Below are 18395 nucleotides of genomic sequence, written 5' to 3' on the forward strand. Positions count from 1 at the left end.
CCTGGTGTCATTTGTGGACACATCCAACACACATCCACAGAGGTAGTGGCTCTTCAAGTCCAGTGTTTCTAACAAAAGGTACCTCGATACCTGGTATTCAACTCAGCAGTGATAATGAGTCAGCCCAGCTAAATGCTGCCAAAAAGGACTTTCTTTGCTGTTGAGCTACTGTACACAGTGAACAGGTGTGAGCCAAAAAGAGGAAAGAATATCTCAATCAACAAAACCTCAAAGTCAGATCATTTACAAAGTTTTTCCAAACAGTTTCCAAAACACTCTGATACCCTGATATTTACTCATTTGTGCCCTGCTTGATAAGTACATACTGCACATGTAATCATTTAATGAATTTAAATGTATTATTTTGTCATTTAGAGTTTCCGTTTTCTTTGCTTTAGCGTTAAAATACCAAGACTACCAAACGTAATAATCAAGAGCCAATGTTTGATGACTGTGTCATATCAAACCTGAGGCTGCCCTTTAATTTTGGTATAGATGCAGATTTAATCAACTTTAATTAATTTGAATTGAAAATGGAAACAATGCCATTATTGTTTTAAAAAAGGCGGAAATGTTTACATTTCAATAAATTTTACCTTCATACTGGAACAACCCTAACTTTTCATTTGACTCATGGTCCCTCCAGTCAGGAACCCATAGGCTACTGATGACAATAAGACCCTGTCCTTGTGTTGGTCAGTGTCGAATCTATGTCTGAGACAACTGCAGTTCCTTTTGGCCTCCTTTTAATTCAGTTTTAAATTTGTGGTTGACCAGTGACTCTGCTGTTCCAGAATTGGTGTTTAACACTATTTGCGTTGTTCCTGAGTTCAAACTGACAAAAGTGAAGACTATTCCTGAGTCAGGCATTGGGTGCCATCCATTGTACCCTCCTTTAGTATAGGATACACTGGACCGTCCTTTAACAGAATAAGAGCTATGCCTGTTTCATAATTCCTGGCAACATATTATAAGACTGTCATAAAAAGCTGTTAACATACCATAACCACACCCTGCAAACAAGACCCTTCTTGTCAGGAACTGCTTCAGTGATCTTTCCCATAATCCACAAGTTTCTTGGTGCACAAGAAGAATGACATCTCCTTCTGCAACGTTTCTTGATGCTGTGGCCCACCACTGATGTTCCTGGAGTTGCGGTAGGTACTTTAGTCCATGCCTTCCAGAATAAGTTGGACATATTGCACCTGTTTTAATCCACATCACGAGTAGAGGTTATCTTGGTCAAACAATCCTGCACTGTAAAATCGAATTAGTTCCCAAAACTCAAAAAAATTGAGGAAACTCGTTGCCTCAAAAAAATTGAGTAAAGCTTAGCTAAAAATGACTAAATTAGGATAACTTATTTAATTTGAGTACTCTGTACAAGCTCATTTGCTCCCAGAACTCAAGAAAATTGGATCAAGTTTACGTAAGATGACCAAGTTAGGGCAACTTACTCATTTTGAGTACACTGTACAGCCTTGTTAGTTCCCAGAACGCAAAAAAATTGAGGAAACTCGTTGCCTCAAAAAAACTAAGTAAAGCTTACTTATGATGACTGTTAGGACAACAGCCATCATTGCAAGTCTGCAGTATTAAGAATAACTTGATATTTCTGACTGTACAATACTAATTGTTTACTTACTGACAAACATTTCAAGTTCAACTAAATGAAAAAACTATTTGTGGTAACCTGAATATGATTAAAAATAATTAACAACACTTTTTGTAATGATGTTAAAATCAGCCCAACTTTTATTTTCAAACACAACAAAGTATAACAGCCAACATACTGGACACTGTGATATTGCTATCACGGTTATAATCTTACAATGAAACAAAGTCTTAGATGTAATTATCCTGAAAATAAGTTTAGGCCTACCACAAGTTTGTTTTGTACTTACATTACTTATATAATCAAAATAAAATATTTGTTGTTCTGTCACAAGTGCAGTCTCTAATTTAAACAACACATTTGTTTTTCATTCCAACACAGGAGCTGGAATGTTGTATTATTTTAAGGATGGCTTGTTTCCAGTCCAGGCATCACTGCCTGAATGACTGTCATGGAACGAGGTGATCCAAATGTAGGTGCAGAAGAAAGTCTTTAACTTCCCTTAAGTACAGTGGCAGTGGATGTGGGTTGGAGATGCAATGAGCTTGAACCTGCAGGCGACCATCTTCACTGACCACACCATCTGTGACGGAGGACTCATCTCTCCTGCTGTCCTGCAAGCAAACAATCATATTTTTTGGAACATGAACTTAATTGCTTTCTTAAAACATTTTTTTATGCATTTGGTATAAAACAGACTCCAATTTAGACAATCTCAGGCCCCCTCCCCACCAGAGAGGTGACATTCAATGTCCCACTTGTCAGTCTGGATAGTCCTGACCACCACCCAACACACAATAATGTCATGAAAGCATCATTTTAAAAAGGGCTATGCAAACATGGCCAATAACCTTCATTCTAATGATGTGCAAAATGATTTGGGCACAAAACAAATTTTGTTGTTAGAAAACTTGCAGACTTCACTATTTACAGTGTAGACCCTCTAAACTAAGTTTGGGGGATGTGATCTTTCAAGAAATGCAGACCAAACTGTTGTTGTTTGTTTACTTACATCATGTCTTGTAGAATTAACTGGAGTCACCAACAACAGCATAGTGCAGTCATATCTCAAGTCTAATAACAGAAGATAGGAAATGATCAGTAAAGAAACAACTTCCCCAAACCAAAGCACAAATAAAACAATAAGTAAAACAGGCTGATCTAAAGTATGATTAAAGTTCAGCCTGATTAATATAAATGTCACTGACAGTCAGTGTTGGGAAGGTTACTTTTAAAATGTATTCCATTACAGATTACAGAATACATGCCCCAAAATGTATTCTGTAACGTATTCCGTTACGTTACTCAATGAGAGTAACGTATTCTGAATACTTTGGATTACTTAATATATTATTATGCTGTTTACAACTACGTGAATGTACTATTGCTGTGATGTATTACTGTTACTGAAGGTCCGCGGCTCCGAACCGTAGTAAAGGGACCTCTGGCTAATACGGTGGGTTCTGTGTCGGGCTCGTAGCCGAAAAATAGCTTTACTTTGTTGTCTGGGTCAACTTTGCTTGCGAGAGACAGAGAGAGGCGTTGAAAGGCTGCTCCAACAGAACTTATTGTTTTTGGAGGAGAACACGAACACGGTGTACTGTCGAGTCTTAATAGCTTACTTACAACTGGGCTCATCAGGCACTCTTCTTGGCTGCAGTGGTTATTATTATATTTACATGCTTCCAGCTCCCGTTTTTGCTCGATGACAGCTCGTACTTTTCCTTTTTCTCCCTCCCTCGCTCACAGACACATAACGGGTATGGCAGTCCATTCTCCCTGCAGCACGGACTACACTGCCTATGACGCTACATTCTTTAGAGCTATACCTGTAGCATTCTGCCTATTAGCTTAGCACAACAACAACAAAAAGGCCTCTCTCACCCAGGAAACACGCAGAGAGAGAGCGTCACTCTAACCATGGCAACGTAATGCTGCCACCTGGAACAACAGAACATAGCTGTCAAACAAAACCCAAACAGGCCTGTCCTGTGACAATATGAAACAGGGAAGTACCGCTGTGTAATCCATTTATTTCAACAAAGTAACTGTATTCTAAATACCACCTTTTTAAACGGTAACTGTAACGGAATACAGTTCATATTTTGTATTTTAAATATGTAACGGCGGTACATGTATTACTCCCCAACACTGCTGACAGTTGCTAATATATTGGAAAACCAAAATACTTACCACTGAGTTGATGTATTTCTGTCCAACAGCAGGAGTGCTGGTCCCGAGCCTCAAAGACAGTAAGAAGCAAGCAGAGGGAGAAAAAGCAGAACATTTTTCAGAAACTGATTTGATCCTTAATGGCTGTGCAATTATTGTAACATAGAGTTTGCTTATGTTGTTAAATAAAGTCTAGATTTGACATTAATAGATGCCACAGATGTTCAAAAGCTGCCACAAAGCATGAAAAAAATGGAAGTCTCTGAAAACGTTCGAGCATTTTTGCAAATATGTGATGTCTTGATAAATTGAGCAGATATTTGAACTTTACACAGCTACATTGTCGCCTAAAAATATCTTAAGAGTTTATTTTGTGACCCAGAAAAAGTAATAAGTTTTTTAGCCGCGCTCCTCCATTGCCGTGCTTACACAGGCTCCGACAACCGGCTGACAAATGCCATCCTCCTTTTCCCCAGACTACCCTTTCTGGGTCACAAAATAACCTTTTAAGATATTTTCAGGCGAGAATGTAGCTGTGTAATGCTCAAATATCTACTTAATTTATCAAAATATCACATATTTGCAAAAGTGCTTCCATGTTTTCGGAGAGCTCTGTTATCCACCAGCACTATAGCTGACCGGGAGGTCAAGGCTCGATAGAGTCCCGGAGCACAGCTAACTCCTGGCGTATTCTTTTCAATCCCCCTGCACTCTTTTGCTACTCAGGTTAAACATGATATATATATATATATATATATATATATATATATATATATATATATATATATATATATAATTAGTTAGTTAGTTAGTTATGGCTATGGATTGAAAATACCCCCCACACCCCACCCCTAACGGCTTTACCTCGTGAAGAATTTTGTCTGGGCTCTTATCTCACTTTTTATTTCAAACAATCAACAGAAAATTTCACAGACATAGTTTTATGTAAGGTTTTTAAGGTTGTGGTGTTAATTTTTAAGTAACATGAGCCCAGCGGCAGAAGCAATGCTAGACTAACACTAACTAGCTAGCAAGATGATAAACCTGGTGCTAAACTAAGAGAAGCCACAAAATCAGTTTGAATAAGAGTAAACATTTACTCACCAAGTCAGTGTATCAGGTAAAGATTCACAGCAATGAAAACAATAATATCCTGAGCTGACGCATTTCCAGGTTTGCTCAACATATTCCATAACAAACGCTGGCACCATGAACATGCGGACTGATCCAAGAGGGAGGAGGACGGTAGTGACGGGGCATTTTCAAAAAACATCTTTCATCCTTCCGCACTGAGAAGCAAAACTTCCAACTTACTTAGTATCTCTAAGTTAAGACAACTCAAATAAACTGAGTTTATCAGCATTTTTGCATAAAAAGTACTGGTAACTTATTTAAATCGAGTTCTACGGAGCCCCGCAGGTACGGAGCCCCGCAGGGGACATGGGAGAAAAAAAAATTAAGACGGACTTTTGCGAGATCTCGCAAAAGTTTTGCGAGATCTCGCAAAACAAACTCGGGATCTCGCAAAACTAACTCGGGATCTCGCAAAAGTTTTGCGAGATCTCGCAAAACAAACTCGGGATCTCGCAAAACTAACTCAGGATCTCGCAAAACTTTTGCGAGATCTCGCAAAACAAACTCGGGATCTCGCAAAACTTTTGCGAGATCTCGCAAAACAAACTCGGGATCTCGCAAAAGTTTTGCGAGATCTCGCAAACGTTTTAGCCGCATTCTTCGGACGCTGGCTCGAAGCCGACCGGGCGGTCGAGGCACGATGTGCCGGGAAAGCGGTGTTCCTCCCGGCTGTAGTAGGTCTCGACCTCCCATTAGCTCGAAGCTAACGGGAGGTCTCGACCAACTTTTGCGAGATCTCGCAAAAGTTTTGCGAGATCCCGAGTTTGTTTTGCGAGATCTCGCAAAACTTTTGCGAGATCCCGAGTTTGTTTTGCGAGATCTCGCAAAAGTTTTGCGAGATCTCGCAAAAGTCCGTCTTAATTTTTTTTTCTCCCATGTCCCCTGCGGGACTCCGTAGAGTTCTGATAACAAATTGATAAAAACTGAGTTCAGCCTATTTAATATTTTTAATTAAACACAATATTACATTTTACAGTGTGGAGGCAATGATGGTTTTGTTTTCAACAGCAGGAGATGTTGAGGTATTAGAGCTTCTAAATCACTGGACACCTCTCTGATTAGTCGGTTGTTGATGATCCACTCTGCCTCGTGTAAGACTGTATGAAGGCATTCTTCATCAACAATCTGCTCTCTTACAGTGGAGCTCCACCATGATGTGAAACAGTGGAAGGGTTCAATGTCCACATTATCCCATGTTGGTGGAACAGATCTTGAAAGTTCAGTCAACAATGGCTGCCTTCATGTCACTGAGCCATTTCTGTACAGCTCAGCAGAATGTTAGGCCAAAATTCTACTGGAGTGCAAAGAAAATCATGACCCAGGTCATGTTTCTCATAAATTCACCTACTCTTTCACCTACAGTCAGCCTGATTCTTTTCTGTACTAATTTGTCTCTACACATGCATGCCAGAGCTTTTCAGGATAGCTGAAACTCTGTTTGCCGCAAATGTACGGAAATGCGTGGCCTCATTCTGGAAATACTTGAGTACCACCATACTGTCCGTCCAAAATATTGATTGTGCAAGGTTAACTTGTAGCTCTCTCCTCGGGACACCAGCAGCAGTCAGTTCCTGACAGGGTATGGAAAGAGGCCTGGGAGGCGTCACTCTGGACTTGCCCATCATGAATGTACATTGTGTCTCGTTGCTTGAGTTACACAGGAGAAGGCAGCTGACTGATCCATATACATCCTCACTTGTGTCTGCAAAGTGATGCAATTTTGTAAAGAGACAATTTCCAAAACTTTCAGGCTTGAGACATCTTGCAACTACAGTAGACGTGTTCCAATGCAGAAAGACTAGTCAGACCACTGCTTCAAATTCTCAGCCAGGCCATCTTACCACCCAATCTTCAATCTGCACAATTTCTGATGGATACTTTTTGCTGGCAAAACCACGGGTGCCAAAATGCTTGATGGATCATAGACTGACCCAATGACAGAAAGAAGTCCTCTTCTTGGCTTTGACCAGGACAGGGACTATTGCAATTGTGCAGTCATCTTCTTTTTCTCATTCATCTTTTACATCCAGATAAATGACCCATTACATTCCAGCCTTTGTAATGAAATTGTATTTCTTTTCCTCATTCTCATTTATGTCTGCATGGAACTTTACAGTAAGAACACATGATGTGAAATAAGATGAAAATTTTGTAGTACACATTTGGGAAATATCAGATAGCCATGTTGGATTTTCTGTGTGCAGCAGTTTTCTTTTTCTTGTTCTTTAATAATTATCCTTCACACCTTTCCTTAAATTGACAGCTCTAGCTCCAGGCCCTCTGCCTCCCTTGTAGCTTGTCCTGAGTCCAAATCTGCTACCTCTGAGGGTTCTCCTTTCTCATTGCAGGCCACTTGCTTCACCTTGCTTTTTCCTCATCTTTTGTGTTTTTACTTTTATGTTTTTTGTTGTTTACCAGTCTACCACTTATTCCTGGTTCTTCCTTTAAGCCTGGTTTCCTTGTTTCCTTTCATGTGTTTTGGTTACGTAGATTTCATCATGGTATCATGAGAATTTCAATTTGAAAAATTAGCTCAATTAATCAATTGATTTTTCAATTAAAAATGAAATTATCATGGAACTATTTTGATGACTGAGCAAATTGCTTGATTTATGAAAGCATCAAATCTTGACAAATTGCTGCTTTTATCTAACTTTTGGACACATGATTTGATGAAAATCTGACCTGTTGTTTAGAATATGTTTAGACTGCATGAAAATAGTTTGAAAAGTTTGAATAGTTAGGCTTTTGTTGCTGACATGACCATAAATCACTAAAAGTGTTTGGGGACTAAAAAGCATGACAAAGTTTAAGTTTTATTGTAACTCATGAAAAAGAGCAGAAGTAGGATTTGTGGGACCTTGTATGATGTAGATGTACAGACACTTGAAATAACAAGCTAACTCCTTAAAAGACAAAAAAGACAGAGGCTACTCAGGTCAGAGCTATTCCCCTTAATGATCCCAAAGTATAATGAATTTTGTATTTGGCTTTGAAAAAATGTTAGAAGCCTCTGATTAAATGTCTTCTTACACAGAAATACAAGAGACAAGAGACAAAATCCAGAGTGATAGGTTCAAGATCAGGAACAAACGATGGTCTGGCTGGAGAAATGGGTGGTGGAAGAGGAGAAGGTGCAAGGGGATGGCAAGATGGAGGAAGAGAAGCTTCATTAAAGTTGTGGCTGGGAGGACGATGAGGGCAGGTTTAATGTGAGCTAAGCAGTGAACATGGCAGGTTGGCAAATAGCTACTAGTTAGTAAGGAATGGATCTAAGAACTGGACAGCTGGCAGGTGGACACAGAGTAGTTATGAGCTCGGTGAGGCTCGCAATTAGTGGGCAAAGCATGAATTAGATCAGAGATGTAGTGAAACAAGGATTACTCAGCTGGCTGAGTCAGCTTGACCTGGTTAGATTCGCCCTTAGCATTAGTGTCACTTATGCTAACTGAAAGATCTGGTAAATAGTGGAGAGTGAAGTTAGTGCATATGTGCACAGGGACTTGATTAGTGGCTGTATGTAAGTTGACTGGATGAGCAGTAACAATTGCAATGTCCTGTTAGAAAGAGAGACAAAAGAGGGGACTAAGAGTTATCGGGGAAGGGAAAACTGTAGAAAACAATAAGATCGAGGGGAAGCTACTGCGATCGGCACAGAAATGGCTAGACTACACCATATCACTTCAAAATTAATGGCTAGAAATAATGCATACTATATGTCAGAGCCAGGCTTTCTGTTACATAAATAGCAGGGGAAATCAAGAGCGCTTTCTCTCTATGTGATGTCCAGTGGGCTATGGTCTTGATAAATTGTGCTGACACAGGAAGCAGACATTTGGAGGGAGGAAAGGCATGGATATCAGTTTATCTTCATCCTGATTCAGCCTGTAGCTCTGCTGTCCTTCCCCAGACACGCTGAATTTGGTTGTACTTAAATAAACTCGGGTTTTATCTCTAGTATTTTGGAATACAATTCTTCTCCGGAACACTCTTCTCTATTTCGAGCACCACGATACTTCATTCTCTGAGCTACCAAATTCCTTTTTTTTACACTGACATGTACTCCAAATGTTTTTTGTTTGCTTGCAATTTTAACACATTTCTTTCTTCACTTTTTTTAATACAACTTTTAATCAATATCACATCAAGTAATCTTTTTTGCAGCTCTTATAATTTACAGTTACATCTGGAATTATGTAGAAGGTGATGCTCTTAATGAGTTTGGCTTTAAATGTCACCAGAACAGATTTCAAATTAAACAACTGAGATGTAGATGAAATGCAGAATTTCTGCATTAGTTAAACAGGCTGAACAAAAATATATTGAAGATTTAGGAATAACAATTCTTATACACATATGTCTATTAGCACTTCAAATATAATTGAACAAACCATCATATGTTAAAATGTGTTTTAAATACTTTGAATTTTTGCAGACAATGGATTTCTAAAGTCTGAATCCCACTCAGATAACCAAAGAAATGTGTTTCACGTCCTTTCTCTAAATTTGATCCTTCCTCTCATTCCAGTAAAGATTGAACTCAGTTTCTGCTATCCAATATATTCTCTTTCAGAGTTAGCCTGATTTTTTATTTATTTATTTTTTATTATTGAAAACGCTTAATTGATTTCTGTTCTCGAGAGGGATCACTGATCATTGGTTTGCCTCTTCTGCTGAGGCCTCTGTATTTACTTTAGTGAAGTCAGTACTTGAACACACCATCCTCTTGAAAGTATTCTTTACTTGAATTAATGTAAGGTAGTTTTCACTACCATGGGAGTGATCATGTGACCATACACCACTGCTTTTTTGTGCTAAATCCATATCATTTTGTGTAGCCTAGCTCACCAGTGTTTTCTGCTTTTCACAGGATGTACCAGACTGTTAATTTCAACACTTCTAATGTCCCAGCTATCGCTCTGTTGGATTTTTTTTCACATACAGTATAAATATTGCCTATTTCACTTGCTTTGATGGGTCTTTTGAGGATTCAAGGCAAAGGTTTCAGAATACAATCCTTGCAATCATTTCCTGAACTTTTACCTGCTTAATTTTTAAATTACTAATGAATAAATAATTTATATGTGTACATGAAACAGCTTTACAGTCATCTGTTCAACTACTTTTGGCCCCTTGTAAGTGTAATTTGCCTGAAGAAAGAATTAAACCACATGAAAGCCATGGATGGAAAAAATAGCATAAAATTATTCCTATCTCTGGATAAATGTCAACCTTATGTCTATTGCCAAGTCTTTTGTGTCATGCCTTTCTAAAAAGGTCGTGATACAGAGAAAAAAAATACATAACTAGCTTTAAAAAAAAAAAAAAGATGCACCAATTTACTGTTTCCATGCAGAATTGTAGGCTCACAAAAAGGGAATGGTAGTATCTATCGTACTGTCTGTTTCAGGTTTCTTTACTTCTTTAGACTAGCTCTCCTTCAATTAAGGAAGCAACCTGCATTTTCTGCGCCCAGGGCAACATCAGTGCTCTTTAGCATTTTGAGCCTGTGTGTTCGGGTTTAAGTAAGAGTCACACTGGGGCCCCACCTGCCTCCTCTGCAGCCTTGTATGGTTGCTGCTGTGAGAGCAAGTGGCAAAAGGTCCACAAATAATCATTTTACCTCTTCTTGCCTCTGGGCACTGTACATCACTCACAATCATGTTAACCCCTAAAGTCGTCAGGCAAAAGCGGTACAAATTCACTTGATGTGGCTTTTGCTGAGGTAAGAAACGGAGCAGGCAAAACAGGAAAACAATGCGTTGTTCTTTTTCTCTTCTGTCTGTGCATGTGTTTCTTTTTCCCTTTTTTTTCCAAATGAAATCTAATTTGTGAGGAGCTGTGGAGATTGGATTGAGCTGATAAAGTGACTTAATTTTCCACAGTTGACTTTTCTCTGGTCTAACCTTTACGTAAAGCCCTGAGGTCAAAGCTTAAATTATGGTCTAAAAATGACTACAGTGTATCCAACTGCTGCTGAAATACAACACAAAGCTTCACCTTACTTATTTAAATTTTAATGACACAAACAACTTAATTAAGAAAACGGTATATTAATTTATTCATACAATATACTAAAGCACATTATTGCATTTTGCAGTTCTCTTACTTCTAATTTTACCCTAATAACTTGAAACGTGTTTGCCTTTTTTACCTGCCAAATTTCGAAAATATAAGTGCATTTATAAAGGCCAATGAGAATGTGCCAAACATCTGCAAAAAAGAGCTCTGTCTCAAACTATACAGCGCGCTCCAAATTGGGATGAGACTGATAGATTCTGCGCATTGATTGATTAGATTGAGATTAGCGTGTTTGACGTCAGAAACGGCAAACAAATGATCCCATAAAAAGGGGAAACCTGCGTGGTGAAAAAAAGAAAAGAAAAACTGTGGGCACACAGCACCGACTGAGAGGTTTAGAGAGCGTCAAAACCATACTACCACTTCTGCCACAGAAGCTAAGTCAATACAGACTTCCGAGCCTGAAGATGCCGCTTTCAACCAGCTCCACATCCTCCACAAAGAGCGTCCGCAGAGCAGCGTCCGAGCTGGAGAGATCTGATTCCATCACGGTAAGAAATATTTTAGAAAACACAAGTTTGTTTTAAATTACAAACAGAAATCTGTGATTGTCTGTGGAGTCATCTGTTAAAAAATCACGGAAACTGTTGTATGGCACAAAGAAAACTTGGCAAGATGTTCATTACGCAGCGTCGCTGTCTGGCGCACATCTCAAACGAACAGCTTCCCAGGAAGGAAAAACAAATCCCGCACGTTTCAGTTTTACAGTTGAAATCTGCTAAAATGTGTGCTGTGGTCGCTATTTACTCTTAGATATGTCGTAAGGTTTACCTTGATTGCATTGCCAATCTAATGCGCATTTGGAGATGTAAAGCGCACCCATCAAATATCAAGGGAGATATCCAAAAAGTAAGCAAAGCCCATCAGTTACGTCCATGTGGTGTCGTGTCTGTCTTTTCTTACTGTCTTACAGTTAAATCGTAACAAGCAGAACTTTAATTTCTCTCTTTAAAACAGTCTCCAAGATTCGTCGGTAGACGGCAGAGCTTGATCGAGGACGCGCGCAAGGAGAGGGAAGCAGCCGCTGCAGCGGCAGGGGCTGCAGAAGCCAGTGAACAGATAGTGTTTGAGGAGGACGATGGAAAAGCACTCCTCAACATTTTCTTTACTTTAAAAAACTCCAAGCCACCTGCGCTGTCGCGGACACTCAAGGTTTTCGAGGTAATCCATCACAATTTATTCTAATAGAGTTTTAAGGGGTAACTAAATATTTAAAAGATTTATTTTGATTTATATGTGACGATTTATTTTGTTTGTTAATAATTAATTTATGAATGCTTCATAAATTCACACTAAGCTACTGGATTTGCTGTTTTGCAAAGACTCCCATTGGTCGGTATTTGTGTCTAGTTGGTAATAATACAGTTATAAACATTTGCACTCTAATATTGTAGCTATGACCCAGACAACAGGGTTGTAATAAGTGTGGGAAAATTAAAACCGGTTTTATAGTAGGTAAGTAGTCAAGATTCACAACAAGGTAATTGTAAAATGTTTTTTATGTTAGTGGAATATAGTGGATATGTAAAGGTTGAATAATATTTTATTGGCTATTCTTAAAGTTGGTTACACATTTTAGTCACACAGAAGTACCGAAAAAGGTCATGGAAGAAAACCATTTGGAAAAAAAATATCTATGTGTGGGTGGGGCGGGGGGTTATTCCATGTTTTGAACAGGAAAGTGTGCATCCAGAATCAGTTATTGTGCTTCACAAATACTTCTCACCTCTGGATCTCTGCTACCACAGTCACATCTCAGCTTGCTGACTGTATTTCAGACATTTGAAGCTAAGATTCACCATCTGGAGACGCGACCATGCCGGAAGGTCAAAGACACCCTTGAGGGCCTGGAGTACTTTGTCCGCTGTGAGGTGCACCTCTCAGATGTCAGTACCCTGATCAGCTCCATAAAGAGGAACGCAGAGGATGTCAAAACCACCAAAGAAGTCAAATGTAACTGATGAAATAATTGTGAAACATTTTAAATAGTCTGTAGAAGTGAGCAAAAAACAGAACAGTTTTTTTTTTTCTCCCTGTTTTCTCAACTAGTCCACTGGTTCCCAAAGAAAATTGCAGATTTGGATAGGTGTCATCATCTGGTCACCAAATTTGATCCAGACTTAGACCATGACCATCCAGTAAGTAATGACATTGCCAAGAAGAAGAAATAATTGAATAGAAATAGCTGTCATTACTGGGTTTGTTACAGAAAATGTGATCTGTGTTTGGTATATTTGATTTAAACAGGGCTACACAGATCCTGCCTACAGACAGAGGAGGAGAATGATTGGTGACATTGCCTTCAGATACAGATAGTGAGATGGGCGTTTTCCTAAACACTGCACACACAACCATAAAAAAATAGACATAAAATTGAAATGTAATAATTGTGTGCATATGTTTGTCCTCAGTGGGCACTCGATCCCCAGAGTGGAATACACAGAGGCGGAGATTGGCACATGGTAAGGGGCTCTTTCACGCTAGTTTTTAATATTGATAATATAAGATATGAAAAGTTAAGTCTGAAGTAGTGAGCACAAAATGTTTTTATCTACTAAAATACGTTTCATTGTTATGTTGTTTTACTGTCAACACATTGTGGTCTACCCACCAACCAATGAGTCATTTGCATATGATTTGTCTTTTATGGATGCTTCGGTAAATTAACTTCAGATGGAGGGTGTCACGAGAATAAACTTGAGGTGACAGCTCGAGCTTGTCTGAATAAAAAACATATCCATAGCCTGAGAACAAAGTGTTGTTTGCAAGTTAATAGATGTTTATATTTTACTTGAACAGTTTAGGACAAAAAAAAGACACTAATGAATGAATTTAGTCACCAGACCAAGTAGAAAATTATAGCAACGTGCTTTTTCATAAGATTTATACGATACAAGAAAAACAGCATAATAAAAAAGAGCTCTATAAATATGATGTAAGAAATAAATTGCTTGAAATAGTTAAACAGGCGCATAACACTAACCATAACTCTAAAACTACACTGCAGTTTTGCTTATTTCCAGTTTTTTTTCCAAGATTTTGATTTTAATAAATGAAATCTCAATTTTTATGTAATTAAATCTTGATTTAGGCGAGAAGTATATTCAACCCTGAGGGACTTGTACACCACCCATGCCTGCAGTGAATACCTTGAGGCTTTTTGTCTCCTAGAAAGGCATTGTGGGTACAGCCCAGACAACATTCCCCAGCTGGAAGATGTGTCACGCTTCCTCAAAGGTAAAAATGGGATAAGACAAAATGAAAAGAAAAGATACGTAAATACAGACGCTTGGCGAATGTCGACTCCACCTATCAGGGTTTGATTCTCGCTCTCTCTCTTGCTTACTGTCCCTTCACCACCATCCCCCTGAACACACATGCAGAGCGCACAGGATTTGCGCTGCGTCCAGTGGCGGGCCTGCTCTCAGCCAGAGATTTTCTGGCCAGTTTGGCATTCCGAGTGTTCCAGTGCACCCAGTACATCCGACACGCTTCCTCCCCCATGCATTCCCCAGAACCGTGAGTACTACTGTGACTCTTTTGGCTTTGTGCTTCAACTAATTATAAAGTATACAATCAGAAATAACTCCATAAAAACAAATGCAAGTGAAATTACACATAGCATCTGCTAATAGCAACAACAATTCATATTAAAAAGCTGCCATATGCAAAAGCTGTTTTTCTTCAGAGAACAAGCTTGCTTTCATTCTGTAGCTGTTATGTAATCAGATTGAATTTCCAGTTTGTGATCATAAAGTCTGCATCTAATCAAACTGAACTGTGTGGTGTTTTTCATTCGAGATCAAACATTGTCGTGAATTGAAATAACTTTTGCTTTCTCTTCAGTGACTGCGTCCATGAATTACTGGGCCACGTACCCATGCTGGCTGATCGCACTTTTGCCCAGTTTTCACAGGTTAGTGCTGAAGCGATTAGCAGCCTTACAGATCATTCAGTTCTTTTGTGCTATTTAGCAAGAACTGATCTATTATTTTCCACAGAACCTTGGTTTGGCTTCACTGGGGGCGTCGGATGAAGATATTGAGAAACTGTCCACAGTAAGACTTTTGTCTTCGAACACAAACAACACATACAGACTTTATCAATATTACTGCGGTGAACACACATGCTTCGAGCACGAACTAAGTTACATATCCCATATAGTAAACAATGGAATTAACTATTGCTAAAATATCTTTCAAAATGCATTACTTTGGACATCCTCTTGTCTAAAAATCTAACATGTAACTAATGCACTGATTGTACTTCTTCTCAGTCACCTCCTTTCTGTTTTTCCATCAGCTGTACTGGTTCACGGTCGAGTATGGCTTATGTAAACAAAATGGTGAGGTGAGGGCTTATGGAGCTGGGCTGCTTTCCTCTTATGGTGAACTTGTGGTACGTTCAAACGTTTTGTTTTCTTTTCCTTTAATGCAGCACACACAGACAGCTGTGAGCTAATTCTCCATTTTTTTTTTCAACTTCCAGCACTCTCTGTCTGATGAACCAGAGACAAGAGAGTTTGATCCAGAGGCTGCAGCAGTGCAGCCCTATCAAGACCAGACATACCAGCCTGTTTACTTTATTTCTGAGAGTTTTTCAGATGCCAAGGAGAAATTCAGGTACTGCTCTTTATCGTACCAGACGCACACATACATAAGAACATACAGAACTGATAAAAAAATGTAAAAAAACAACAACAACGAAAAACAACAAAGAGAGGGGTTATGTGAGGACGAGGTCAGAGAACAGCCAGCCAACCCCCGAGGCCACAAACTATTGTAGGTCAGCCATAGCAGCCAGAAGACAGCTGTTCCTAATGTAGTCTTCCTTACCGAGGCGAAACTCTGGAGTTTTATTTGGCAAACAGATCAAATGCTGCCCTGCAAAACAAGTAGCTTAAGTGAGTGTTTTCACAATATTCAGCCTCTAGTAGAATGCAGCACATGACATCCCCGACACACTGGATGAGAAAATACCCGCCCTGGAATGTTTGAAAGAGCACAGAGAACATTGTGAGCATCATTACATAGGAGTGTTTTCGTTATGTTGTGGAATCCACAGTCTCAATAATTTGCATGCATGTACAACATGGCACATTATAACACAAGGACAATTTGCAGGCTTGGTTGCTTTAGTCCATACTTTCAGTTGGAGCTAAAAGACAGATTTGAGATCTTTAAGTTTCTGACTTCTTTACATCTTTACAATTTTGACCAGGGCTTATGTAGCTGGCATCAAGCGTCCCTTCTCAGTCAGATTTGATCCATATACCTGCAGTGTTGAAGTACTGGACAACCCAGCGAAGATCCAAGGAGGCCTGGAAGGTGTGAAGGATGAGCTTAAAGTGCTGACAGACGCCCTAAGTGTGCTATCGTGATGATGATGCGCTGTCTTTCACCATCCGCCTGTTGTTTGCTTTTCTCTCAGCTGAGTCCACGCTGTTGAAGATTGCCAATGTGTTCATATTTCTGTGCCGTACCTGCTGTATGAATCTGAGTTTTGCTTGTTGTGGTTGGCTGGTTGGCCAGCAAGGTTGCAACCATTAAAACCTCAAAACTCAGCGCTGACAAAGTATCCAAAGATCTTAAATGCTTGCATTTGTGAAACGATGGGGTTTTACTGACTGGACCATTCATGCTTTTAAAGTTTGTTGTTTGAGAAATGTGTCAAATCTAGAGTCACATCAAGGGGAACTCTGATAATGAATGTATTAAAAGAAGACTATATAAGTATGGTATAGATATTTTGAAATTAAAGAATTATAATGGTGTATATTTGGATCGTTTATTTTATTTAGAAAAAAAAAAATCTGTAACTGCTCTGTCAAAAGCTTTATTTTCCAAATATGTGAATTTAGCATTTGAGTAATTAAATCCATGGCTTTCATATGCTGTTCTTGTCTTGCATTGTGTATTTTATGCTGGTTTCGTCTTGCAGTGTAAATGCATAATAAAAAAGGGGGAGGGGGAGAAAAGAAAACATAGTTTCTATGTAATAAACTATTGATTACAAACTGTCAGATAATAAAGAACTGCAAATTAACATTTCACTATCGTTTCTGTGATTTATCAAGTTTTTATTCCTACAGTTAAACTAAAAATATAAATAATAGCATTATATTTGATAGGTTTTTGCTCTTAATGGGAAAACCTAGAAATACTTTGGCATGAATTATTATTTAACGACACCTGGCTGCTTCTTGCTTTACATTTGTCTATCGCAAGAGGGAGCTGTCTAGCTGTTTTAGCCCGCCTCGTCATGAAATCACAGCATATTTATTGAATTTTTTTTGAGAGAATAAATCTTCTTAAGGTTCTCTTCCTGTCACCAATCTCTGTTTTGAGACGTTATTCGGTCTTAAAAACAAGCTAAAGCTCACAAACAACCTCAAGACATTTTTTATGACACTAAATGCACTACAGAAACTCTATTTAATGTGCTTTATTGAAAAAAAAAAAATCAGAAATCAGCCATTTTTGAAACTGTTACTCTGCGTAATCATCGCTTAACTGAGTAGAAAAGATAATATAGAAATTAAGTTTCTATATTATCTACTTTTAAAAGATCTACTTTTTGCAGCGTGTGCTGTTTTGAAATAACCCCGAGAAAAGCTGTGCATAAGAGAGAAATGTTAAGCTGTGAAAGAGAACACGAGTTTGCTGGGACACGCTTCCTTCTGTTCAGGTAAGAAGATGCGATCAAATCCAGGATTCAACATTCCAGCACAAAAGCTGGAAAGCCGAAAGCTGGAGGACAAACAAACGGAGGTACCGTAACCAGACCAGCAGGTGTCAGTATGAGTCTGAAGACACGTCCGGATCGTTACCTTCACCAGAACACACACTGAAATAAGGGGGCCCTCGAAGAGTTTTATAAAGCATAACGTGAATGTGCGTGTTTATATGTTAAAATCAGATTTTCAGAGTATGGATCACTCTTTGTCTCCTCTGACGGTACCTGTTCAATATCTGCATAAGTAGTGCTGCTGGACTGTATGATGCATATTTGTCATAATGTGCACATTAATGCATTAGTAAAGCTTTTAAAAAAGTCTCCACATTTGTCTCAATGCTGACTCTCCATTATTTGACCATCCATCATATGTGTGGCTTGAGACATGCCTGCATCTACTTTCCCACTCGGTGTCCCGCTGCATCCGCTTTCTACTGCATGATCCCCCAGTTTTATCTCCCCTTCACTGTCAGGCACCTTTGACCCCAGTGCCTGCATCTACGCAGTCTGAGGAAAGCCGCAAACCTTGGCCACAGTGATTCCACTGAATGTTAATCTTAATTACAGCAGGGCGGAGACATTGACATTTTTCTTGGAGTCGAAGGAATTACCCCTATTCTTGTTCAGTCTGCGTCCTGTGTGTAAACATTGTGATTGT

At 39.0% G+C, this 18395-nt stretch overlaps 1 protein-coding gene and 1 long non-coding RNA gene across 2 annotated transcripts; one reads left to right on the top strand and one right to left on the bottom strand.

Moving 5' to 3' along the window:
- Positions 1 to 1593: 1593 nt before the first annotated feature.
- On the bottom strand, positions 1594 to 5181 carry LOC148101905 (uncharacterized). Its single transcript, XR_015719338.1, has 4 exons — positions 4892 to 5181; positions 3809 to 3857; positions 2628 to 2689; positions 1594 to 2229 (listed from the first exon to the last, which is right to left on the bottom strand). It is a non-coding gene; the product is annotated as an uncharacterized LOC148101905 (long non-coding RNA).
- Positions 5182 to 11314: 6133 nt separating this feature from the next.
- th (tyrosine hydroxylase) lies at positions 11315 to 17013 on the top strand. The gene is made up of 13 exons (XM_087844337.1): positions 11315 to 11493; positions 11960 to 12163; positions 12781 to 12955; positions 13052 to 13140; positions 13250 to 13317; positions 13414 to 13464; positions 14094 to 14239; positions 14386 to 14521; positions 14849 to 14918; positions 15004 to 15060; positions 15305 to 15400; positions 15491 to 15624; positions 16223 to 17013. Exons 1-13 carry the CDS (start codon positions 11410 to 11412, stop codon positions 16380 to 16382), a joined length of 1470 nt encoding a protein of 489 aa, XP_087700463.1. The 5' UTR covers positions 11315 to 11409; the 3' UTR covers positions 16383 to 17013.
- Positions 17014 to 18395: the final 1382 nt, after the last annotated feature.

The sequence above is a fragment of the Neolamprologus brichardi genome, chromosome 7 (assembly GCF_056152115.1).
Source record: "Neolamprologus brichardi isolate AB-2024 chromosome 7, ASM5615211v1, whole genome shotgun sequence".
In the NCBI taxonomy this organism is placed as follows: Eukaryota; Metazoa; Chordata; class Actinopteri; order Cichliformes; family Cichlidae; genus Neolamprologus; species Neolamprologus brichardi.